Genomic DNA, 27,609 nt, shown 5'->3' on the forward strand with positions numbered 1-27,609 from the left:
TTTAGAATCATACTCTTCTAAATAATGCTGTATATAGTTCTGGGCAGCTTTTTGCTAACATTATTGCTAATTCCTTCTTCCACCTCCCTTTCTCCAACATCCTTTCAAGGTAGTCGTCGTTTTTCCAAATCAGTACTCACATATAAGAAACTGACAAGATTTATAGAAGTGGTTGAGCATTTATCACCTCCTCTCTGATGGGATGCGATAAAAAGTAAAGATAAATCAGCCAAAGTATAAGTTCACAAATAAAAGATATCTCTAAGTGTCCTCTTGACTACCTTATCCACAAACACTTCAAAATGTGTAATTATCAAACACTATAAGAGGATAATCTAATGCTTGAACTATTTTCAACAGCAACAAAAGTTTAAGACAAGGAAATACATCTATAAACATTTTTGATTACAGGCAATGTATTAAAGATTTTTACCTCTACAGAGCTATAAGAGTACCTCTGGCAATATAATCATACCAACCAACTACCTCTCTGGAGTTTTTGATAGTGAGGATGAACAGGAGTTGGATAAAAAGATGGTGGAAAACACCCCGGGATACACAGGTAAGAGACAGTAGCGTGACCCATCAGAGGAACTGAAATAGAACAGGTTGGCTGGAACCCAGAGCATGGGGGAGGGGCACAGGCTGAGGGAAGAGGGGAAGTTCAGCAGGGGCAAGACCACATAGGGCTTGTAAACCACGCAGGGAGTTAAGCAGTGCTACTGGAAGAGTTTTAACCGGTGGAGCAGCAGGATCAGACTTGCCTTTTTATAAAAATCGCTCCAGTTACAGTGTGGAGAATGGAGTGGAGATGGGTAAGGCTGAAGGCCCAAGGAGCAATGCAGGCAAGGGGTGATGGTGTCCGGAGGAAGGCAGTGGCGGGGGCACGGATGGGGGGTGGAGGTGGAGGGAGGAAGATGGAGAGACTGGACAGACCTGACACAGTGAAGAGACTTCAGCACAGAGGGTCTATTCTGTGACTGACTGGGAACCAGAGGGGAGGGAGAGAGGAGTGTTAAAGAAGTGCCCAGATTTTTGGCTAGAGCTCTGCCTAAGACAGAAAACAGTGGTAGGAGCATGTTTAGGGACGGGAGGGCAGAATGAATTAACTGAATTTTGAACTTACCTGCGTGATCATGAGATAGACAACAGGTTATGCTGATAAAAACCCAGAGCTTTAAACAGAGACCGAGATAAAATTAACTTGAGAGTTAATGGCGTAAAGATACTAACTGCAGCTATGGAAATGGATGTGATCAATTTCAGGGAGAACAATCACAGAGGAAAAGAGGAGGTCTAAGACAGACTCCTGAAGTACTCCAGCATTTTAAAGGACACAAAAAAACCCAAAAGGGATAGCCAGAGGTATAAGGAAAATCACAAACCCTTGGAGTGAGAGAAACCAAGTAAAAATGATATTTCAAGAAAGAGTGGTCAACAGAGTGCTTCTCAAACACGGGTAAAGTGACTGAAGCTAGCCATCACAAAATAAAAACACCAGTAAGTCTTCCTGTCTTCAATTCAGGTCCCAGATTCTTCTCATGGTAATGAAAATATGTGCAACAATATTCTCCCCTCCCCCCAAACTAGGTCGTCCTGGTCTTCTCACTTCTAACATTTTCCCAGTGAGACCTCTCACCTCCAATTCTGTCACCCGTGATAAGTAATCACATTCTATCAATTTCGTCCTTGTAACCTTTTCTGTATCTCTTCTTCCCTTTCCATCCCCATCGCCACCACCCCAATCCAGGTTCTAAGTACCACACAACTGGATAATTAATCTACGTCTGCCAAATTAGGCAGTCTTTCACCTCTTCTCTAGAGCAATCCTTTTCACACAGAATAACAGTATTAACTATCCTAAGACATTAATTTGTTTTATTCCACTGCTAAAACCCCTCCAATAACTCCCCATTATAATCATTTGTTCAAAACTTTCATTCAGTTTGGGGCACCTGGCTGGCTCAGTTGGTAGAGCACGCAACTCTTAGGCTATAAATCCAAGCCCCATGTTGGGTGTAGAGATTACTTAAAAATAAAATCTTTAAAAAAAATATGTCATTCATTTAGCAAATATTTACATAGGGCAATACTTCTCAAACTATATATGCTAAGGTCCAGTTTTCTTTTACAAGTTTCTCATCAATATTTTTACAAAATACAATAAAAAACATGATGTTAAATTGCTAAAAAAAAAAAAAAGTTTCTAAATTCTTACTCTGAGTTTCAATATTTATTTCATTGTGGACTGGTAACAAAGGTTCATGGTCCACCAGTGGTCCAAAGACCATACTGCAAACAGCCCTGATGCTGACAACACATGGATAAAAAGACATTACAATTGTGCCTTCAAAGTCTTAGAGCCCTGGTTCTCAGTGCAGGGCGATTTTGCCATTCAGGGGAAACAGTTCTGATCACTACACAGGAGGCAGGAAGGAGGGAGGGAACTACTGGCATTGAGTGGATAGAGGTCAGAGATGCTGCTAAACACCTACAACAAACAGATTTGGGCCCTTCTCCCAACAAAGAATTCCCCAGCCTAAAATGTCAAAAATGCTGAGGGTGAGAAATTCCCCCTAATGTGTGTAATGCAAATGAATAATTACAGTATATTAAGAATAGAGGGGCGCCTGGGTGGCGCAGTCGGTTAAGCGTCCGACTTCAGCCAGGTCACGATCTCGCGGTCCGGGAGTTCGAGCCCCGCGTCAGGCTCTGGGCTGATGGCTCAGAGCCTGGAGCCAGTTTCCGATTCTGTGTCTCCCTCTCTCTCTGCCCCTCCCCCGTTCATGCTCTGTCTCTCTCTGTCCCAAAAATAAATAAACGTTGAAAAAAAAATTAAAAAAAAAAAAAAAAAAGAATAGAGCTACATTCTAAGTACATAGAAGGTACAGAGGAAGCATAGGAGAAGCACTGGAGTCTGTCTGGAAGGTCAAACAGATTCAGCAAAACAAAGGAGTCCTCATCTCCTGATTCACAGCTTTCTACAGCACAACTCCAACCTAACTTTTAAATCTAATTTCTTGCTTCTTCCAAAAACAGCTCTGCTAGACTGGTCTAAACTGTGGATTCTATACCTTGCTGAGTCTGTCACTCTTCCCAGGGCATGGATAAACCATCCTTTCCCCTCCTATCCCATATCCCTCAGCACTCAAGGCCTAATTAAGTTCTTCCTCCTCCAGGAAGTCTTCTGTGATTCTTTCTCTTAAAATTGCTATAGGACTTTTCAATTAGACCACTCATTTGGCACTTTATCATATACACTTTTGATATAATTTGTTAGGTTATGGTGCTTAACTTCTACATGATTATTTAACATTTATGTTCCATCTCTATGTTGACAATATACTTAAGACAAAGCTTCTGACATACCCATTCCAATCACTTCCTTCCCTGTATTAATGCTACAACAGATGCCAAAAAACACATGAAGAAAGTGGACTAGACTTATTAAGTATTAGACATTACAGTCCTACAACCAATGCTTCAGGTCTTTGAGCTCATGACAATTTGAATACATCCAATTACTAGAGTGGTAGTTTATTTATAAACCTTAGTGTCACAGAGCGTCCATTCAATCCCACACATTGCACACTTATACTTCTTACTTCAGGCCAAGAGAAGTCCACTGATTTTTGCCACACTTAAGTTCCAGAAACTGCCAGAAATAAGAAAACTAAGAAATCTCAATTGGGGCAGTTTCTCTGCTCAAATTTTAAAACCGAAACAGATAAAGAGATCTTTATATTTTCGGTCAACACCCTCACTGCCATGACAAAAATCTGAAATTTTGGAAAATGCTTCTAATCTCAAAAAGAAGCGGAAGAAGAAAAGGGGTCGAGGGGAGGAGAAGGAAGAGAATCAGGAAGAGGGGGAGGAAGAAGAAAAGGATGACAAAGAGGAAGATGAAGGAGGTGGTTTAATTCTTTAGCAGAGAGATGTTGGAGAAGTTTAAACAGTTTAAAAAATTGTCTGATATCTAAATACAAAAGTCAGATTTCTGTAGCTTATTTTCTGAATGCCTATTTATAACTGTATACAGGCAATGATGGGGGGGGGGAGAGGCCAGACATACAGATCTTCAGTGTTTTAACAACCCTTCTCTTCCTCTTCACCCTCCTAACCTATCATTTCTAAGTTCTGAGAACCTTTACAGATGGAAAACTTTGTCAATTTCTTGGAGAATTAATTAAGGAAGAAAGGCATAAGTTGTACTTAATTACTCATCATAAAATATTCTTTGACATAAAATTGAAAGCTTCCTTGACTACTTGATTCTTGGCTTCATCTCTCCAGCATCTGGAGAGGCAGTTGAGAATACAGACCCTGGAACCAGATGTCCTCCTTCCAACCCCAGCTCTGCCACTTACGAGTTGTACAAACTGTATGTCATTTCCTTCTCCTCCTTTAAGAGTTCCTGAATCAGGAGAACCAAGTTCTAGTCCTAGTTGTGCCTCTGCCTGTGCCTCTGCCTTGCTTAGTGACCTTGGGCCATAGTTTCCACATCTGTAAAGAGAAGAAGCCAGGGGATTGCACTAGATCACCAAGGGTGATTTTGCCTCCCGGGGACCATTTTGGCAATGTCTGGACATATTTTTGGTTGTCACCTCTAGGGGTGGGTGCGAAGTCACCTCTAGGGAAGGGTGCATCTAGTAGGTAGAGGCTGCTAAACATCCTACAATTCACAGGACAGCCAGCGCCCCATGCCAAATAATTATCCAGTCTAAAAATGTCTATGACGCCACAGTTGAAAATCCCTTGGCTCTAAATCTCTCAAAGACCGCCTCAGAGGTCCCCAAGAAGTGGGGCTGAGAAGGCCCATTTTAGCAGTTTTCTATGATGGGCTTTCATGAGAGAAAAAAAACGTACATGTTAAGGGTATGGACTCTGAGGCCAGACTGTTTGGGTTCAAATCTGACTCCGCCACTCACTAGCTATATATCCTGGACTAGTTACTTAACCTTTCTGACACAGTTTCCTTCTCCATAATATGGCATCAATACAGAATCTACCTGATGAGGCTGTTGTGAGAATGGAATAAGCTAATGTACGTAAAGCATCTAGAACAGCACCTGGCACCATGTAAGTATTAGCTACTTACCATGTAAGTATCATCATCACCACCAATGTAAATATGGGCATAAGACGGGATAAAACAGCCAGCTTCACTTCAGGAGTCACGTGAGCTGGATTCCTCAGTGGGAAGGGTGTGAAGACCGAGCAAATTTAAGCACAGGTCCTTCCACATCAGAAATTCTGCTCTCCCTCAAGTCATCGTGTCCCATGTCTCCCCTCTCCTGCTTCCATGGCTACGGAAAGGCTTGGATGCAAATGTTCTCATGGTTTGCAGGGAACATGGTACTTATACCCATTACTATCATGCAAAAAAGTAATGGGAGGAAGCAGTTTGTTAGCCATCAGCAACTTGGTCTTCACTTTCTGCCTCCCCTCATCAGGGGCTGCCATCAAAGCCCTGGGGGTCCTGTTACCCCTGCGCTGTTCTCCTCCACAGAAACTTCATGAAGGGCGTGGGACACACCTGTTCCCCTGCTGACAGTGAAGCCACCATAACAGAGAAACAGCCTATGATATTACCTTTTTGTTTGTTTTCTTAACTACACAAGTGGAAATATAATCTCACACTAGAACATTCAGATGCGGAAGTAAAAGAAGCAAGTAAAAGAAGAAAAATCTCCCTGTGTTTCCCATCCTCACTCCCCTTTCACAGAAGTAAACGTTTTTTCAATATAATGTGTGCTTGTAAAGAGTTTTGTAATGCATTTACTTTCAGTTATATATATATATATATATATATATATATTTTTTTTTTTTTTTTTTTTTTTTTTTTTATTAAAACATGTGTGGGGGCACCTGGGTGGCTCAGGCAGTTGAGCATCCGACTTCAGCTCGGGTCATGATCTCACAGCTTGTGGGTTCAAGCCCCGCGTTGGGCTCTGTGCTGACAGCTTGGAGCCTGGAGCCTGCTTCGGATTCTGTATGTCTCTCTCTCTCTCTCATTCTCTCTGACTTCCCCCACTCACACTCTGTCTCTCTCTCTCTCAAAAATAAATAAACATTAAAAAAAAATGTCTGTACATTTGGATCTGTATCATTTTAAGATCTGCTTTGCTGTATTCCATAATGAGGGTAAGAGGATGTAGCATAGTTTATTTAATTATTTCCTTACTGGTGGACAGTGACCCAATTCTTGATCTGTAACTCACCTGCAGTTGCCAGCAAATCTAATCCATTAGACTCTACAGACAGCTCTCCCTCCTCAAAAGATTTATTTCTAAAAGTCTATTGATAAAAAAATGTCAACTGAATTTATATATTATTTGACTCTGAGATATTAGCATAGCTACATTATTCCTGTTCAAATGTAAGTAAATTTTACTTAAAAAACCAAAACCAATGGAAGAATTAATTCAAGGTTAAAAATGTCAACTTATAAAAAGTTACCTATAGTATTTTTTTTAGAGTGTGTGCTTTAGCTCTAAATACTGCTTCAGAGATTTTGGAAATCACGTGGTCATAAGCCATTTCTTCTTCTAAGTAAAAAAAAAAAAGAACTTTATACATTTTCCCAACATGAAAGTTAGAATTAGTAAATTAGTAAACTGTTACTTCTTCATATCCAAGTATCATCCACAAGTACTTTGTGGAAAAGCAGAAGGGGGAAGTTTTGCATCTCTAACTAGTGAGCAATTGCTTTCTTTTCCTTTCCCAATAAATTACAGGCAGACTTGAACAGATGTCAGGTTGGCATTCAAAACCTAAAATATAGCTGAAAAGCAAGTTATGACTAATACAAGGAAAAAAGATGAATGTCAGAAAGCTTCATTTTTTTTTCTTTTTTTCAAATTTCAGATAAGCTCTTTAGCCTTAGGGTTCCTTTTACAGAGCCCTGGAGTTCGGCTAGATGTCTTAACCCCCATTTAAATTGCAATCTCTCCTCATGAGTGGGGGTGTGAAAATGCATTTTAAGAGTGTCAGTGTTTATGTTAATCTGAGCAAGAACTCCCTCTCTCTCAAATATGGCGCACAAAACCTCAGTGCTCTTTCTTCCACAGTATTTTTTTTTTTTTTGCACTGTTCTTAGCATGTGAAAGATGTCCGCCTGTGATTGAGAGGTTCCTTATCTTCTCGGCAGCTCTACTCCATAGAGTAACTGCAGTTTCACGTATGATATCAGAAAGGAGTTGCTTTTCTTTAGGATTTCAAAAGAAACCTTAAAACTACAGATTGAAAATGGGCTTAGAGAGGGAGACTTGAAGAAAGGCGACCAAAAAGAACAGTGTCAGTTTCAAAGAAGGGGCGGGGGGGGGGGGGGGGGGGAGCACAAGACCCTAACAGAGGCTCTCCTCCCCACCAGGTGGCCTGGATATCTGCAAGATACAGAGTCACCACAAGACAGCGTGAAGCTGGAGGCCCTTCGGTCTCCAAGCCCTTTTCCTTCTAGCCCTACAACGGGTAACTTCTGCTAAAGGCCCTTTCCTTGGATACATGTAAACCTAGTCCTAAAACTACATTAAGAGATGCTAATTCTTTAACAACTATTCCACTGTTCTTTGAAGAAGGTTTTTTGGTTTTGTTTTGTTTTGCTCTGGCACTTACGATTTAGGGGTAACTGCCAGGGATGCGGAAAAATCAAGTTTCTCTACAGAATCTCTATCTTTGCCAACAAAAGAGCTACAATGAGAACTGAGGTAATCAACCGATTATCCAGAACACTCTCCCCAAAACTGCATGGAAGGGAATAAGTGTAGTAAATGTCTGAGCGGAAGGACATATTCGGCTGACACTTGAGTGTGCTCAAGGACAGCAATAAGCTGCTGAGTTTATTTGCTGAGACTTGCAGATACCAGTGTGTGATGCCCACATTTCTACCCTGGGTGCTCCTAGGACATTTATTGCAGGTGCGTGACCTCATCTGACCTTTAATGTTCCTGCAGAACTATGTGCCTCTGGTTAGCCCTTTAGTCTTCCTATACCTCCTCAAAGCAACATTCCATATATATCTAAACTATATTTTCAATCCTGAAGGTAACATGAAGCTTTACAAGCAAAAGAACTGTATTACCTAAAAGCATAACTATTCATAAACACAATGAGAGAAGAGAATTCTAAATTTATCATTCTGTGAGCTCACAACTTTGATATATAGGCAAAAAGATCCATTTAGTGAAGATTCCTGCTTACAAAGTAGACCCAATTCTAGACTCCATGGTACACACAATGATTTGGTCTCAAGCCAAAAGTAAGAGAGTTCTCTGCTTAAAACAAAACAGAACGGTCCCATAACCTACATAAATTATTCTTTACTAATCACTATTTTTTTCCATTTTAATCGATTTAAACAATCACACCCAGTGTCCAGTTGGATCCCAAAACCACAGAGGTTTATCTATTTAATTAAGAGTGAGGAAGAAATCAGCCAATTTTGTTCCCCCACCTGACAGGGTAAAAGAACACAGGGTATACATATAAAAAGGACCTGTGTAGTGTTACTTTTTATTCTATACAAAATGTAGCAATCTGTACTTTTATATGCCTTTACCAAAACCTAATGAGAATTTTATAACCATACTGTTCTTGCACTGCAATGAGGTACTCCACTATGGAATTCCCCCCCAAATTCAAAGGGAAAAAGAAGACTCTAACAGAAACAGGGAATGACACATGCACAGCAAGAGAATTATTTCCCAGCCTTTTTACCATAAAAATGTAGCTTTATGACACTGAGAATCTTCATTCAGAATAAAAAAAAAATGGTAATAATGTCTTTCAACTTAGTTCAAAAGTAAAGGTAGTTTTTTTTTAATACTTTTTGTCCTTTGAATCAAATTGTTAACACATGCATCTTGATGGCCAAAAGCCATAAAGAGAAAAAAAATTTTTTTAAAGAACAGAACCCATTTTTTGTCCAATTAATGTAAAAATATTAGAAAAATAAATCCACGAAAAAAGGTCTTGGATAGTAGCACTCACAAAAGCAAAGTATTATACAAAAAGCAAAGTATTATAATTTAACTAATTTCAATATGGACTACAGAAACACAGATTCATAAAGTCACTCAAAAATCCCAAATCTGTTTTGATTGAATTCCAACCTCTTCAACAGCTGGCAAAGTCACAAATCGACCGATAGGGGTTTTGCTCCTTCACTCATTATCCACCTAACTGCAGACAGAGGCCCTAATGAGCAAGGTTTGGATAACGCACAAACAGGAAACTCGTATCTGAATAACGGAATCCTTAATAGCTTCCAAACTGTGAGAAAATATTATAATATAATGAAAAGATATAGTTTATAACAGAAGCAGTTGGTTTTCTACTTGTTAGCCAGATAATATAAATGTTCAAACAGAATCATTAGACTCTCTCAGTCTGGAAAATTAGTAAAAACATTCCACAAGAATAATTTAGAACATTTAAGATCACCCTTTTATCTCTCCTCACACCCAAAATAACCTAAACAGTATTTCCATGTCTTGACAATAAGTCCATAAACTTTCAAAATACACATGACCAAGATAGTGAATTACCACATTTTTTACTATGTTCCAAATTAAAATTCTGTTTTTTTATGGACTTGGCCTTTGTATCTTTCAGATAAAAAAGTATGTTATTGCCATCTCGAGGTGTATAAAACTCAGGTGATGAGGGTCTCTGTCATTTTCTCTTAATCCAATTCCAAACTCGACCTTTACCCAGTGAACAGGTGTGTGCTGTGCCTGTAATTTATCACAGTGAGCGGCCAGGCAGGAAGGCTACCAACAATAGGAGGCTAATAGAACCAAGCACTTAGTGCCTACACAGCAGTTCTCTTCCCCACCACACTTTTATCTGCCAGTAGCAATGTAAAGATAAAGAATGATGGAGGGTGAGGGGAGTGATATATTCGTATTCCTTCAGGGTTTTTCTTTAGATACTGTTTTTATACTAATAGTCTGCCAGAAGCTGTTATACATTCCTTTCTCAGATATTCTGTGGCTCACATTCCAATTCAACCTATATGATATGGATATGGAAACAGTCATGACAGCATTTCCACTAGGGAAAATAAAGCCACTTCACACACGGATAAATTAAATAAAACTTCAAGAAGAAAATGATAAATGAACAGCACATTTCTGTGTATGCAATATGGAAACTTCCATGTATATCCTACATTTGTCTCTTTGGATCAAACTTATCTAATTTCAAAACATGCCAGGAATCCATTTACTAGGTATGAAGATGTACTAATTGGGTAATGCAACAGCAGCTAACTAATGTAAGAACAATGCCCACAGTCTAATAGATAACGATGATTCTGCAGGGTACATCTGACCCACAGTGGGTCTTTAGAGTCAGGTGAAATTTCCAAATATGCCCTATAGGAAAACATTCATAAATAGATAAATAAAATGAAATTTCTAAATCTGTCCTATCCACAGACGTACTTAAATTAGTAAATAAATCAATAAGATAAAGTAACCGCAAATATTTCTATTTTCCCTATAAAACAAAAATGTAATTTTACAAGTTCTAATACCTCAAAAATTTTGGGGGAAACTTTTTTTAAAAGAAAAAGTTAAGACAAAAATACACTGGCAGGTTTGAAAAATAATTTCAAAACATTATTAAAAAAAAAGACTTCATCACATTTTTTTTTTTTTTAACAACATAAGATTTGATCAAATTTTCCTTTTTAAACTCACCCATCTGCTCCACAATCTCTGGAGGAAATACTCGGGAAGCAAATGCTCGTCGAAAAATATCTGAAAATTCTTTGTCCAGACCTCCTATTCCCATTTTTTCAAAGTTCCAATCAGGATTGATGATAGACTGGCGATTTTCCTTAGTTTTAGCTTTGCCTATGTCAAACGAAGATAATCAAATGTGAAACAAGAACTTCATTACCAGGTGGAATAAGACTCACTGGGCATCTTTAATGAATCAAGAGAAGTTATCCTCTACAAAGATGAACACGCTCTTAGCTGACTTTCTAATAAGAAGGATGAGTTTTGCTATGTTAACTACTGTGCCTGGACCCATTTAGGGCCAGCAAAACACTTGTGAAATGTCTAAGCTCATACAGTCGTCCATTTGTGATCAATCCATGGAGCCTGGTCCTCTTAGCCTCTAATCTTAACCAAGTTAACTAACTTGGCTGATTAGAAGAAACACCATGTGTCTATCTGATGAAGGAAATACTAGTTGCTAGAAATGCAACTGAAATCTAACAATCCTCAAGGCTCCTGAAGCAAGTGTATTTAAAAATGCATGTATTTATCTAGATGTTTATAAACTCTGTATATAACCCGTCAGCCTGAGAAGATGCACTGAATAAGTCTGATGTCTTATTTTTGTTTTTCCCCATTTGCACACAAAAGTTTAAGATCATCCTAAAGTCTTAATAATTTCAAAATTCATGTTTTCACTTTCACAAAGACAAAAATTATCTAACTTAAATGTCATAGTGCCACCTAAAGTAACTCAAGAGAACCACATGAGCTATCTCAAAAACAATAAAAGTGCCTTAGTACATTCTACTAACAAAAAAGAAAGTGATACAATTTTTTAAATTAGGAAACAAATGGTCACATTAGAAAAAGTTTACCCTAGATGGTGATTTTATGGTTAGAGTTTTGTGGACTCAACATTTCTTCCTTGAAGCTATCTGAAAATATATTTCTTATACTGTACTGCCCTCTTGCGGCCAAATTTACTGCATGCTATATCAGTCCACAATTTTATTTATCAATGGAAAAAACCTATCAATCACACCTTTGCATGAATTACTTAGAAATACCCACATTGTATGAAAGCCATGCAATGCCCACAAGACAAGACACCTTGGAGCGCCTGAGTGGCTCAGTCGGTTAAGCATCTGACTCTCAATTTCCGTTCAGGTCATGATCTCATGGTTCCTGAGATTGAGCCTCTTGTCCGGCTCTGCACTGACAGCACATAGACTGTTTTGGGTTCGTTCTCTCTCTCTCTCTCTCTCTCTCTCTCTCTTCCCCTACCCTGCTTGCATGCACGCACTCTCCCTCTCTCTTCTCTCAAACATTAAAAAAAAAAGGTAAGGCATCTTAACAAAAGGTGTATGAAAGGTGTATAAAATACAAAGAAAACACTTCAGAAATGTATTGGATCAATAATTGGAGATTCTGAGAAATCCTAATCCATAAGACAACATGCATAGTCATTAAAAATTATGTTGTTGAGGCATATTTATTAAGAGGCTTGAAATATGTCAAGCAAAAGAACAAATTACAAAACATTATGAAAATAGAATCAAATTGTAAAATTTTAGAGTGTGTGAGCTATTTTTGAGTGAATGTCTATCCAAATTTTATGCAACATTTATTTTATTGTAAAATTCAGAAAAAACAGTAAGAAGGGAATAACTTAAGGACTGAGGAAAAAGGTCACATATTTGAAGTTAAGTAACCTTGGAAATCGTGGTGTGTAGCCAAGGAAAATCCTCTTCTTTCTACTGGCGTAGACACTGGCATAGTGAAAACCAACCCCAAGTCAGAACTACTACACAGTTAATGGCATCATTATTCTGGGGAGTTACTTTTCTGAGAGACCAATCTGCATTATTTTAATATAATAAAAGCAAGACTAACATACAAGAGCAGGACTGAGCTATGAGTCTGTTGGAGAGACTTTCTTCACCTGCACATTCACCATTTAACTCAATCACAAACCAAAGTGACGCAAGGATCACATTTAACACACCACCGTGCACAAGGCAGTCGACAAATAACTGAACAGTTCTCAAGGTTATGAAAGACTGTGGAAGTCTGAGGAACTATCAGAGAGAAGGACTTTAGAAATTAAATGACTAAATGCAATGCGAGATCCTCGATCAGATCCTAGAACAGAAAGGACATAATGTAAAAACTAGTGAAATCCAAATAGTCTGTATTTTTTTTTTTAATGTTTATTTATTTTTTGAAAGAGAGAGAGCGTGAGCAAGGTAGGAGGTAGGAGAGAGAGGGAGATACAGAATTCGAATCAGGCTCCAGGCTCTGAGCTGTCAGCACAGAGCCCAACGCTGGGCCTGAACCCACAAACCGTGAGATCATGACCTGAACCGAAGTCAGACCCTCAACTGACTGAGCTACCCAGACACCCCTAAAGTCTATATTTTAGTTAGTGGCCATGCAACCATGTTAACTTGGTTTTGGTAACTGTACTCTAGTTATTTGAGATGGAACATCAAGGAAGCTGGTGAAAGGTATATCGGACCTCTCTGCACTATTCTTGCAAATCTTCTGTAAGCCTGAACTTACCTCAATATTGAAAGTTTAAAAATCAATTTTATCTGTATTTTTCCTGATTTTTAGTGTGGTTACTAGGTTACTAGGAAATTAAAAATTATACATATGGCTCACATTACACTTCTATTGGACAATGATATCTAGTGAAGGTTTTAAACTTTTTTCTCTGTATCAGCACATCTGACAGTGATGAAATCCTCCATGATTTTGTGATAAACCTTCTCAATGGAGATGCCCTTATTCTTCTCCCAGACTTGAAAAGCGTGGTAGTTGAGGCACATATAATAACAGAGACAGTCTCACTTCATTCAGAGTTTTCTAAAATTGCAAATCTTACCAATAAGATTGAGTGATGAATTGTCTGCTTTTTCAAATGCAACTTGACTGTTTCCAACAACCAGTCCTACTTCAATCTGTATAGAAAGACAATTAGTAGTAGTTAGTCTAATAATAGACTTCTGGACTTCTTAACACAAGGCCAAAAATGAAGGGGAAATAAGGTCTCTCTGAGCAAAGCAACTCTTCCAAACTATCATCTAAGTTAAATTAATTTTTCTCCTAACTACCTTGTACTATTTCTATTTAATTTCAATGCATATGTCTTTTGATAATGTCTTTTTGTTACTATTTATGAACAATCATCATCTGCATTCAACCAGGAATACAAGTACCCATACAAATTTCAAATTACCATTAAGTCTACAAGTAAGTGTATTTTCTGCTATACTTTAATAACAGCACTAGCTTATAAGAGCAATGTTTTCTCCCTACTACCTTAAAAGAAAGAGTACATAATATAAAAGAAATCACTGAGCAAGAGAATGGCTAGGAATGTTATATTAATCTGCACAATTCACATCACAATGATTATTAAAAATAAAACATACCTTCTGTCTTTTTCCTGTCGCAGGCTCTCCCTTCAGGATGCTAGGATCCATGGCTTCGATATCCTTTACCAGCAAACCGAAAAGCTTTTCATTGAAGCTAAATACAAGCTATGTAGAAAAGAGATAAGGGGAGAAAAACCACTTCATGATACAATGGCTTGATTCTCACATCATCACCAGTGTTTTCCAAATGCAGGGAAGCAGCTTTCTCCTGTACACCCCTCTCAAATCTGTTCCACAAGCAAACTGCTCACACAAGCAATGAGAAGAAAAGGGAACTAACATTTACTGAGTATCTTCATGTGCCAAACCGTATAGGATGTCCTATACTTGATATTCACAAACTGTCTTGGAAACAGATAGTCTTCCTCAGTTTTACTAGGAAGGGAGCTGAGATCCGGAGAGGGCTTAAGCAATGGAAACCAGAGTCATAGTAAACAATAGTGCCAGGATTCAAGCTTGGGTCCATGACTCTAAAATTCATGCCTTTCCACCGACAATGCAAAATTCCTGCCATACAAGTTCACAGACAGATGGTGAATGCTCATTCATTCACCAAGTATTTATTGAGCGCCTTCCATAACCTAGGCCCTCTTCTACATGCTGGGGTATAACAGTTAAGCACAGCAGGCAAAGCTGACTGTTAATCCTGCCACTAGTGACTACTGCAAGTGGGAATAAAAAGTAACAACAGCGATGTGGGGTAAGATATTTATTTCTTCTCTGTATTATTTGTTCCCTGTGTTATTTCTTCTCTGCATAATCATATATCTGCATGATACTAGGTTTTACATAATTACAAATACCAAAGCATTTGCTATTAAACTAGTAACACTAACGGAAAAGGTAAAAACAATGACATTTTGGTAGGCAATGAGAGCACAATTATTCATCAAAAAGTGTAGGGATCCAGAAGAAATACAGCACAGCTCAAAAAGCAATGGACATGTGGTCACCAAATTATCAGTTGACTGTCATCTTGGGGAGCCTTCCCGGACCATCTAATCTCAATGAGCACCATACTGGTCCTCCAGCGCATCATCTCATTTTACTTAAATCCAAGTACTTAACATTAACAGCAATGGCATTTCTCATTTTCTGTCTTCCCCAACTAGAAAGTAAGCTCTGTAAGAGTAGGAATTGTGTATACTTTGTTCACTGCTGACCTGCAGAACCTAACATAGTAGCTGAAACATACTAGGTTATCCATTAAGCACTTGTTTAATTAATTAGCAGCTCAATTAACCAATGGGTTCTTATCTCAGCTACAGCCCTGGCAGTGTAGCCATGGGCACAACATTTACCCTCTCTGAATGTAAAAATCACTCATTCCAATTCTAGTACTCTTAAAAATAATAAATGCACTATAACCTTTTCCTGTCTAGCAGTGACTCAGTTTCCACTTGTGCAAGTTTGATATCATAATGTATGGATTACCCAGATCCCTAGTCTTGTTCTTCCAGATTTATGCCATTTCACTTAGGTGAGAGAATCAAAAGAAATGACACTCCTTTCATCCAACAGCTGTTTCTTTCCACCACTTCTCTCCCTGCCGGTTCCACATACTTTCCCAGGTGAGAGCCTCCGAGACAGTGTAGGTGAGTCACTAGAGATCAGAATGCTATAAGCAGTGATTTGCAAACTTTTGGTCTTATGATCCCTTTATATGCCTAAAACTATTTGAGAACTCTCAAAGGGCCTTTGTTTAAGTGGATTATATCCACTGGTATTCACTATAGTACAAATCAGAACAAGAAACTTAAAATGTATTTATTAATTTAAAAATAACAATAAATTTATCATGTGTGAACATAAATGATATTTTTTAACATAAAAAAACCCACCTATTTCTGAAATAAAAAACATAAGTGGAAACCATGGCACTGTCACATTTTTGTAAATCTCTTTAACGTCTTGCCTAATGGAAGACAGCTGGACCCTCACATCTCCTTTAATAGCCAATGTGCTGAGCTAGCACACATCACATAGTTTGCAGAACTCCATTGTGCATTTGTGAGAGAATAAGAGGAAAAAGAGACATAACACCTTGGTATTATTATGAAAATAATTCTGACTTCACAAACGCCCTGAAGAGCTTCAGGTCTCTGGACCATACTTTGAGAACTGCTGCTATGGCGTTATGATAGGAGGAAGGAGTTAGGAATAATTAAGAAAAGTCACAAAGAAGGAGACAAATATAATGGTAAGGCCAAAAGAGCCATGCTTATTTATGTGTACAAACAAGCAGCAATTTATGGACTCACACAGCTTTTTAAGTAAAACTTTAAAAGAACAGAATTTCTTCCTAGGAGATTAATAATATACTAACTGAAGTCCTTTTGCAAGAAGGCAAGATCAGCAATTATCATTTTTAAGGATAGAAAAATTGGGCTTTAGAGGTTCCAAGAAAAACCTGAAAATACACATACATAATTTTCTTAAGATTCTCAAATTAGTTTAGAACCAAAAAAGTTACGAATTACTTTTCTACAGAAATATATCAGGGAAAAAGAAAAACCATCCAGAGACAAAACAAGTGTCTCACAATAAAAAAAGTAAGAAATCTGAAACATTTAAGTCTGCAGCATTCTCAAGTTTGCACAGGGAAAAGCTGCTGTAATTAAATTTGACATTGTAACCTGAAAGTTACTTTAGAATTTTTTTGAATGGACTCAAGACATTCAGCAAACGTATCACCCTCACTTTTTATCACTCAAGTGGATATATCTGTCCATATACAGAGCTCCTCCCAGTTTTTAAACAGTCGAATTAATTTGGACAACTGCAATGACTGGAATGCCTGTCAAGTGGAAGAAATGAAAGAAAAGTCAAAACTACCTGCTGTCCCACTGAGAACGCCTGGTTGTTGAACTGCTGAATGAATTCCGCCGCCATCTTGTCAGTATCATAAGGATTGGAGTCAATGCTTTTTTTCTGCAGGAAATCAATCTCGATGGTCATTGTGCCAATACACTGTTTGGCCTTGTCAAATGTATATAAGGATACTAGGGGGGAAAAAGAAGCATTTCTTAAAACACAGGGACACCAAATACTTGCTGTGTTTTGAGTAACTAAAAGTTTCACATAAATGAATCCTAACAAAACTTGACCAAAAGAGGGCTTTCCATGGCCTTTACTGACAGGACACACAAGCACAGATTAAAGAAAATGATAATAACCACTAGAGATTTTGTTCCCCTCTGAATTAATTAGTTCACATTGTACAGCATTCTCCCTCTACCTTTACCCCTCACCCAACTCTTATGGGAAATCACAGCCCTCCCCACATGGTCTCTACATCTTCCTCCTTCTCATTTAACAGAGGACAAATGATAGTATGGGAAGTCCCAGTGGAGTTGGCATAACACACTGCTTTCAAACAAGATTTTTGTTTGACACAAGCAAGAGCTAAGGTGAGAAGTGTGTACTCTTTTGTCCTAGCAAGTTACTATGCAGGACAAAAAAAAAAAAAAAAAAAAAAAAGCTTGAGAAAAAATAAATTACTCCAGAGCGATTTAAATTTCAACATTTCTTTTAAAAAAAAATTATGTTTATTTATTTTTGAAGGAGAGAGAGACAGAGTGTGAGCAGGGGAGGGGCAGAGAGAGAGAGGGAGACACAGAATCTGAAGCAGGCTCCAGGCTCTGAGCTGCCAGCACAGAGCCCGATGCAGGGCTCAAACTCACGGCTGTGAGATCGTGACCTGAGCCGAAGTCAGATGCCTAACTGATTGAGCCACCCAGGCACCCCTGGCATTTCTTTTTTAATACTATAAAAATATTTACTAGGGCACCCAGGTGGTTCAGCTGGTTAAGCGTCCAGCTCTTGGTTTTGGCACAGGTCATGATCTCTCAGCTTCATGGGTTTGAGCCCCGCATCAGTCTCTGCACTGGTAGCTTGGAGCCTCTCTCTCCAAGAGATTCTCTCTCTCTTGGGATTCTCTCTCTCTCCCTCTCTCTCTGTCCCTCCCCTATTCGCACTGTCTCTGTCTCTCTCAAAATAAATAAATAAATAAATAAGCTTTTGAAAAAATATATATTTACTGAACACCTACTATAGCCAGGGAACTATGGTAAGTACTACATGTATAACATGTAAAAGAAGCCAAGGACATTTTTAACTCATCTTTGTATGAACAACACCTGACAGCAAAAAACCCAATTTCCATGCTGGTAACAAAGGAGGCAAGACAAAGGGACTTTGGAGTCTGCGTTTCAATAGATTCTGTTAGTAACTAGAAAATCAAAGTAAATCACCTAGCTCTCTGTGCCTTGATTTGTCACATTTGTAAAACAAGAAGACAGGACTACATAAACCTTATGAGGACCACATAAACCTTATGATTCTTTCATACCCTAAATTCTATTCTAAATTTATTTCTTATAGTCTAGCCAGTTGAATTAGATTTAAAGATTTTCTCTATATTCTCTGAATGAAATTGCTTATACAATCATATTTTTATATCCTGGCTTACTGTTGTAAAGGGGTACACACATATTTTAAAGATAAACATTTTCAAAAGCAAAATAACTAAGAAAGCCAGAGTAAGGAATAGAAAATTCACTGAAGATCAAAGAGTAAGTCCAAATCTCAGCTGAAAGTTTCAGATATTTTCTTGCCTCTACTTCTCAGTGTTTTGTTCTTTCTTAACATTTCCTAGAAAATACAGGTTATACATTAAGTAATTTTCATAAACAAGACAGCCTAATTGTTTCCTCACATAGTGAAGATAAGTATAGAAGGAAATGTTAATGTAAAAATGAATAAGTTGATTCATCGATTCCATTTCCAGGTGTCTGTCCCAAAGACTCCTGAACATTTGCCTAAAAATGGAGAGGTTCCTTGCACCATTATTTTCAACAGTCAACACTGAAAAAAACAGTGATCAGTAAGGAAATAATGAATAAAATGTGGCATATTCATAATGTGGAATACCAGACAGCAATCAAAATAAAAACTTGATGTATATTTAATAAATATGGCTATTAAAACAAAATATTGAAGGGGGCCTGGGTGGCTTAGTCAGTTAAGTGTCTGACTCTTGGTTTCAGCTCAGGTCATGGTTCGTGAGTTTGGGCCCTACATCAGGCTCTGTGCTCTCTCCTTCTCTCTCTACCCCTCTCCCACTTGTGCTCTCTCTCTATCAAAAATAAATAAATAAACTTAAAAATACATATATTGAATAAAAAACTATATTGCAGAAAGATTCATACCGTATGACATCATTACATGCATTAAAGACTCAAAAATAGGGGCGCCTGGGTGGCTCAGTCAGGTAAGTGTCCGACTTCGGCTCAGGTCATGATCTCACAATTCATGAGTTCGAGCTCCACGTCAGGCTCTGTGTTGACAGCTCAGATCCTGGAGCCTGCTTCAGATTCTGTGTGTCCCTCTCTCTCTCTGCCCCTCCCTTGCTCATGCTCTCTCTCTCTCTCTCTCTCTCTCTCTCAAAAATAAACATTAAAAAAATTTTTAATTGAAAATAAATAAAAATAAAGACTGAAAAACAATTCTATAACATAATGCATGTACATGTAAATACATATACACACATGTGTTTATATATGAGTGTGTATCATCTATATATCAAGAAACTTAAGTGTATTAAAATATCATTATTACTGACTATAGTTTTTCAAATGTGCTTTAAGGTTAGTGTTCCTAAATAGAAAAGACCAAGCTCTTAGAATTTCAGATGCTGTGGGCAGTACCATGGACAGCGCCACAGGCAGCACCATGGTCAGCACCATTGTCAGCCTCAAAGGGCCAGATGCCCTGAAGTATCCACAAGCAAAGGACCATAAGATTGAGAATGTTTTCTTATTTTAAGATTTATAGCAACTTAATGTCAAAGACTAATAAAAATTATTTTTATAAGCAAAGAATGTATAGGCAGTATTTGAATAAACAGTTACAATGAATAAACATTACAATGAAAAAGGTATATGATGATGGTCAAAAACATGTTAATTGAACATCAGTCTGTAATACCTAAAATAAGGCATCTCCAGATGGAGAGAAGACTAAATGATTCTTCTAGAAGATTCCTTCACACTAAAATCACTGACCTGACTGCAAAAAATTCTCACCCTACAGACAGAAACTCCTGTTCCAGAATCTTTGAATTAGCACTCCCCTTCATACCACACATCCTACCCTAACTGTGCCCACATCACTACTACACTGAATCAGTTTTCTACCTTTATGGCCACATCATCTACATCACTCAAGCCTCCAAACCCTTCCTTGTCCCAAGCTTACCCCCCTAAGTCCCACTTGATCATTTAGTTTTATAATTTTGACCATTAAATCTGCTTGGGTCACCTTTTAAGAAAAATGTTTATTTATTTATTAAGAGAAAGAGAGAGAGAAAGAGAGTCACAAGCAGGCACTGTCAGCACAGTGCCCTATGCGGAGCTTGACCCCATGTGCCGTGAGACCATGACCTCAGCCGAAATCAAGAGTCAGACACCCAAACAGACGGGCACCCCATTTGATTCACCTTTTAAAGAACGGACTGTACTGCTAGTGCAGACCCTGCTTGGGATTCTCTCTCTCCCTCTCTATCTGCCCCTCCTGCACCCACATGCACACATACTCTCTTTTTCTCAAAATTAAAAAAAAAAAAAAAAAAGCTTAAAAAAAAAAACAACTCTACCATCAAGACAACCATTTCTGGTAGCAGAAGAATGCTTTAAATATAATTTAAGTCACAAAATACATTTCTCAACTCATCAAGATTTATTACCTTGAATTTCCATACCTTTCCACAACAGAATGTATTTACATTAAAGGTTAAACTGAAGCGCTCTCTTAACTGTATTTAGAAAAATATGTTTGAAGAAATAAGCAACCTAAGCTACATACACACTCATTTTCTCACTAATACATTTTCATTTCTACCAATGTCTGTAAATAAGGAACCTTGGTTTCATGCACTGACCTACTTCACTTCGGTGCTGAATTCCTTCACTGTTTCAGCTTCTCACCCTGCTTCAGGTGAGGGGGTTATAATAAAGAGAATCACTTGTCAGTGTCTCCCAAAATGTGGCTGAGGAACCACTTAACAATGAGTGTTAAAAACACAGATTCAGGGGGCGCCTGGGTGGCGCAGTCGGTTAAGCGGCCGACTTCAGCCAGGTCACGATCTTGCGGTCTGTGAGTTCGAGCCCCGCGTCAGGCTCTGGGCTGATGGCTCAGAGCCTGGAGCCTGTTTCCGATGCTGTGTCTCCCTCTCTCTCTGCCCCTCCCCCATTCATGCTCTGTCTCTCTCTGTCCCAAAAATAAATAAAAACATTGAAAAAAAATTTAAAAAAAAAAAAAAAAAAAAAAACACACAGATTCAGGAATCAAATTCCTCAAGGAAAGGGCCTGAGAATCTTTTTTTTTTTTTTTTAACAAACTCTCCAGATGTTTCTCTCAGGCAAATTTGGAAAGCACTAATTGTGCAACTCTCCCCACCAGCTACCCATATCTAAAGTAATTTCCTTTATTTTTACCCCAATCAAAAAATTTTATCCTTCATCCTATTTCCACAAAGGGGGAAAAAAAAGCCACCTAAAGATATCCCCAATATTGGGGCACCTGGCTGGTTGAGTCAGTGGAGCATGCAACTCTTGATCTCGGGGTTATGAGTTCAAGCCCCATGTTGGGTGTAGAGATTACTTTAAAAAATAAAATCTTAGGGGTGTCTAGGTGGCTCAGTTGTTAAGTGTCTGACTCTTGATTTCAGCTCAGGTCATGATCTCATTGTTGTGAGATTGGGCCCTACGTCAGGGTCTGCACTGAGTGCGGAGCCTGCTTGGAATTCTCTCCCTCCCTCTCTTTCTGCCCTTCCCCCACTCTCTCTCTCAAAATAAATAAATAAGTATTTTAAAAATAAAATAAAATAAAATCTACAAAAGAGAGATAACCCCAATATTTCAGTTCCCTCTAAGGAAAAAATAAATAAAAAGAAGTTCCCAAGAAAAATTTTAAAAAATAACTCCACAAGTTTACTATGAAAAGAAAACATAACATATAACAAAATACTGCAGCATTTCAGCTGATGAAATGTCTTCCCCCAAAGAAATCAACCATGAACTAGAAAAAAATATGCATAACACTTTAAACTGAATTAAATATCCTCAAACAAGTACTTAGAAAATAACAAAACATCTAAAATCAGAAGATTAAAAAATAAGAACACAAATAGACAAAAGAAATGCAATGAGAGTTTATGGAACTCAGGAAAGAAACTGAAGAAAAAGATAAAACTATTTCAGAGTGAATAATAAATTATAAAGTGCCCATAGGAGAGTAGACTCAAATTACTGTTTAGTAAGAGGCAGTGAAAGAAGAGGAAAACAACCAAGAAAATAAAAATAAAAGAAAGACTTTTAAAAGAACAAAGAGAAAGCAGTTGAAATGGAAGATAGGCAGACAAGGACTAACATACATATAATTAGAGCCCCTAGGAAGAAAATCAAAACAACTGGACCAGAACTAATGTTCAAAACCATAATCTAAGAAAAAATTTGGAAATAAACAAAAACTTAAATCTGCATATTGACGTGACCCATTATATCCATTGGTCATTGACCTAGAATATCCTAATAAGAATATTACACTTTAAATACAGAAAAGTCCTCAGGGCTCCCAGGCAGAAACTGAATTACTTATAAAGGTAAGAAAATTCGACTGCATCAGACCTCTTAAGAGCATCATACAAGGCAAGGCAATTGTGATCAGTATTTTCAAGAAATTCAAGAAAACAAGCCAAGAATTCTATGTCTATGCAAGCCAAGCTGCATTTGAAAGAGCAAAGATATAGAAAAACAGTTTGAATATGCAAGAACTTAATGAACACCTATACACATATATACTTCCTAGAGGAATGTACTAGATCATAGGTTTTATACAACCAAGTAGAAGCTGGCAAAAGGACTATCATAATCATTTAAGTGACTTAATTGTAGAGTTAAGACTAAAACAAGTATGGGTCATATGTGGAAGAATAGCATATAAACATCATGCTCTCACAAAGTAGAAAGAAAGCAACTAATATGTAGAGCATGGTGACTATAGTTCATAATACTAAATTGCATATTTGAATGTTGCTAAGAGAGTATATCTTAAAAGTTCCCATCACAAGAAAAAAACTGTTTTTGTAACTATATATGATGATGGATGTTAACTAGACTTACTGTAGTGATCATTAGCAATGTATACAACTATTGAATCACTATGTTATATACCTGAGACTAATATAATGTTATATGTCAGTTATACCTCAATTTTAAAAAATTTCCTTCTTCTACTTAAAAAAATTTTTAAATTGAAAAAGAAAGCAACAAACAAAATTGGAGGGGGGGGTAGAAAATGATCATTAATTGTTATACAGGCAACAGAAGACAGTTAAAGGATATCACTTAGAACTGACAGAACAGTTTTTTTGAAAAAGTCAAGAAAAAAAGGGGGGGGGACCAAGGGTACTATGAGAGGTATAAATGCAAAAGTAGTCACTATTTTTTTTTTTTTTAATTTTTTTTTTCAACGTTTATTTATTTTTGGGACAGAGAGAGACAGAGCATGAACGGGGGAGGGGCAGAGAGAGAGGGAGACACAGAATCGGAAGCAGGCTCCAGGCTCTGAGCCATCAGCCCAGAGCCCGACGCGGGGCTCGAACTCACGGACCGCGAGATCGTGACCTGGCTGAAGTCGGACGCTTAACCGACTGCGCCACCCAGGCGCCCCGCAAAAGTAGTCACTAAAACAAAAATATAAATACTCCTTAATACCAAAATAAAAAATTAAAAATAGCCAAGATGATATACCAAATAGAGAAACACAACTAAAATGGAAGATAACAGAACTGAGATTGAATATATCAGTAATATCAATAACTATGAAAGGGTTTAATAAACCTATTAGAAGATTTTTAAATTAGCTCATAAACCAAAACCCAACTCTGTACTGTATACCACAGACACATCTAAAACACGGGGATTCAGAAAAGCTAAAAGTAAAGAGATGGGCAAAGATATGCTGAGCAAATTAAAAACATAAGAAAGGAGGGTTTGTAATCCTGACATCAAAGTATAATTTACAACACATTAAACAAGACGAAGAAGGATACTTTATGATGCTAACAGCCACAATTCACATTAAAAATATAACAGTTATGAATATCTACATACCAAATAACATAGAAACTACTATGTAAAGTAGATACTACAGGAGATGCAAGGAAAAATAGAACAGAAGAACACTAAGATTTTAACACACCAGTTTCAGTGCCATACAGGGCAAGTAATTCCATTAAGAATACAGAAGATCTAAACAGCATAATTAGTAAAGTAGAGCTTACAGATATATAGCAGACAATAAACCCTGATAACATAATATACCTCCTTCTCAGTGCACACGGACCATTTTCTTTCTCTGCATGTGTGTGCACATGCATGTGTGATGACAATGCTTAAGATCTACCCACTTGGCAAAGTTTAAGTATGCACGCAGCATTGTTAACTACAGTCACCCTTCTACACATTAGATCTTCAGAACTTCTCCATCTTACAAAACTGAAACTTCAATAACCCATCCTGTAAATGTATTCTTCAAAAATATCACCATCATGAAAGGAAAAAAATAAAAGCCAAAGATCAGAGAAATGACAACTAAGTACAATACACGATCCCGAACTGGATCCTCTGCTGAGAAGGAAAAACATGTTGTAAAGGAAATCACTGGGACAATTAACAAAACTGAAATATGAACTAGAGATTAAAGTTTCAACATTTAATTACATTAACGTTTAATTTCCTGAATTTGATTACTGTAAGAGCATATCTTTGTCCTCAGGAAATATACACTAAAGTATGAGATGTAAAGAGGAATGATTTCTGCAATTTAATCCCAAATGCTTAAGAAAAGAAATGTGTGTGCGCACATGTGTGTAGGGAAAGAGAGGAAATGAATTTTAAAAATATGGTAACTGGTGAATCTGGTAAAAATAGTATATAGGAATTCTCTTATTTTTGCAAATTTTTTGTAAATATCCAGTTTTTTAGGTTTTAAAAGCAAGCAGAAAAAAAGCTGACTTAAGTATTCTTGGCTTCTTCTCTCCTTCTCCTGCCGTACCCATGAAGTTGACATGAAACTAGGTGACAAGAAGATTCATAGTCCATTTTCCCAATTTTGACACAGTGCCTAGGAGACAATGCCAATATTTGCTTATTTGTTCCTTGGCTTATAATCCACAAGTAGCTTAGTCCTTTTTTCCTCCTGAAGTCATAACCTTCTTTCCACGTCCTCCCCCAATGAACTGTGATAACTTCATTATAAGATACACACTTCATTAAAATAAGTATACCGTTTGCTTAAATACTGCCAATCTTTCTTCTTAACTTAATCTGATTTATCTTTCCAAACAAACATAAAAGAAAACATACCTCAGTATACAGTAAAATGGAATCATCAAATAATACCAATTATTCCTCTTCAATATATCTTAGACTTTTAAAAAATTTATTCCACAGCCATAATTTCACAAAGGCCTATTCAACTTAATTCTAGGCAAGTCAGATAATCTCCAAGCTATTTTCCTTGACTCCTGAATTCTCCCCATTCCTCACTATACTCCACACTGACATCAGAATCTTTTCTAAAATTAGGATTTTGATGGACTCACTCAGAAATCTTCAGGAGCTCTCTATTGTCTTTGAATAAAATCCAAAAATTTTAGTATGTACTTTTAGGCCCTCCACTAACTGCGTGTTTTCATCACTTAATACAATTCATTCAGGTAAATTCTTTCAATCAGGCACACATGCTTCCTGAGCACTGCCTATGATTTGCTTGCTCCCATCTCAACGTCTTTTATTGATATTATTTCCCATCTTAAGAGCCTTTCTTCCTTATCTCTCCTATGTAATGCTTTTCCCCTACTTCATAAACATGTTCAAGACTCCAGTGCCTAAAAAGATCTCTCTGGCTGATTTTTCAGCCTCCAACCAATTCATCCACTCCCATTCCATCTTAGCACTTTCACACAGAGGTCCCAATGGTAACACTTGTGCACTTATTTACTCTGTACACATTGTGTGAGCTATGAATAAGTGGATATTCTCTCCCCCATTAGATTGTAATTTTCAGGCAGACGTAAGTACCATAACTATTTACTTTCCATTCTCACATGTCTAACCAGTAATATAAATAGGATGAATGTTTAATGGCCCTGATGACCAGCAACAGAAAATTTTACAGATTTCCACAACTATGAGAAAATCATAAAGAAAATCCACATCAGGTAGCTAAAAAAAAAAAAAAAAAAAAAATTACCTACCTTCTATTTCTTGCCCAATAGAAAGTCCAGCCCATTTTCGCTATAAAAGAAAAAAAAAAAAGACACTTAAAACCAAATCAATAAAAATTATAGAAATGAGGAAAAGGGGAATGTCTATGAATTTCAGTAATAGGAACACACTCAAAGATCAAAACGTGGTTTAGTGTTGTGTGTTGAACTGTGATCCACCAAGATATGCTGGAGTCTTAGCTCCTGGCACATATGATTACAACCATATCTGGAAAAGTGTCTTTGTGGAGATACAGTCAAGTTGAGATGAGGTCAGGCGCACCTGGGTGATTCAGTCGGTTAAGCAAACGACTCTTGATTTCAGCTCAGGTCATGATCTCATGGTTCGTGAGTTAGAGCCCCACACGGACAGTGCAGAACCTGCTTGGAATTCTCTCTTCCCTTTCTCTCTGCCCCTCCCTCCCCTCTCTCAAAATAAATAAATAAACTTTAAAAAAAAAAAAAAAGGTCATATAAAATTAAGATAGACCATAAACCAATATGACCTGGTGTCCTTATAAGAAGAGACAGACAGATACATGGGAAGAAAGTCATGTGACGATGGAAACAGAGACTGAAGTGATAACATCTACCAGTCAAGCAATATCCAGGTTTGTTGGCAACACCAGAAACTAAGCATGGAACAGATTTTTCTGTAAGGCCTTTGGACAGAGCACAGCCCTGTTGACACTTTGATTTCATTCTTCTAGACTCCCAAACTGCAAGAGAATAAATTTAAGCCTCCCACTCTGTGGTACTTTGCTACAGCAGCCCCAGGAAACATATTTATATGCTATACTTTATATCTGAACATCTATTCAAAAACATACAAAGCTTGCCTTTGTACAATAAAACTGGCCTCACTGAGTAGGAAGCTCCTTTGCACACTATACTGCTCCTGAAGGCCTTCATAGTATCAGATATTTCAGTGTTCTAAACATACTATGGTTACTTATACTGTTTCTTAGGATATCTCAAAAAGAAAGACACTCAATTCATGAAAACTAAATTAAAACTGGTCAGCTAATCTCTCCTGAAACCCAAGCAGGGATTCCAATCATTAGATGCTCCTGACTACTCTTTGTACTAGCCAAAGGATTTTCAGGCA

General features: G+C 37.6%; 1 protein-coding gene across 1 annotated transcript in view; it reads right to left on the reverse strand.

Moving 5' to 3' along the window:
* NSF (N-ethylmaleimide sensitive factor, vesicle fusing ATPase) overlaps positions 1-27,609 on the reverse strand; it is a 149,827-nt gene that overhangs the window by 94,124 nt on the left and 28,094 nt on the right. Inside the window, exons 4-8 of the mRNA XM_047833305.1 lie at positions 26,493-26,532; positions 17,006-17,172; positions 14,168-14,275; positions 13,618-13,693; positions 10,704-10,859 (exon numbers count right to left, since the gene is read on the reverse strand). Coding sequence (XP_047689261.1) covers positions 10,704-10,859; positions 13,618-13,693; positions 14,168-14,275; positions 17,006-17,172; positions 26,493-26,532 — 547 coding nt within the window. The remainder of the gene's footprint in view (positions 1-10,703; positions 10,860-13,617; positions 13,694-14,167; positions 14,276-17,005; positions 17,173-26,492; positions 26,533-27,609) is intronic.

This window comes from Prionailurus viverrinus, chromosome E1 (assembly GCF_022837055.1).
Source record: "Prionailurus viverrinus isolate Anna chromosome E1, UM_Priviv_1.0, whole genome shotgun sequence".
NCBI lineage: Eukaryota > Metazoa > Chordata > Mammalia > Carnivora > Felidae > Prionailurus > Prionailurus viverrinus.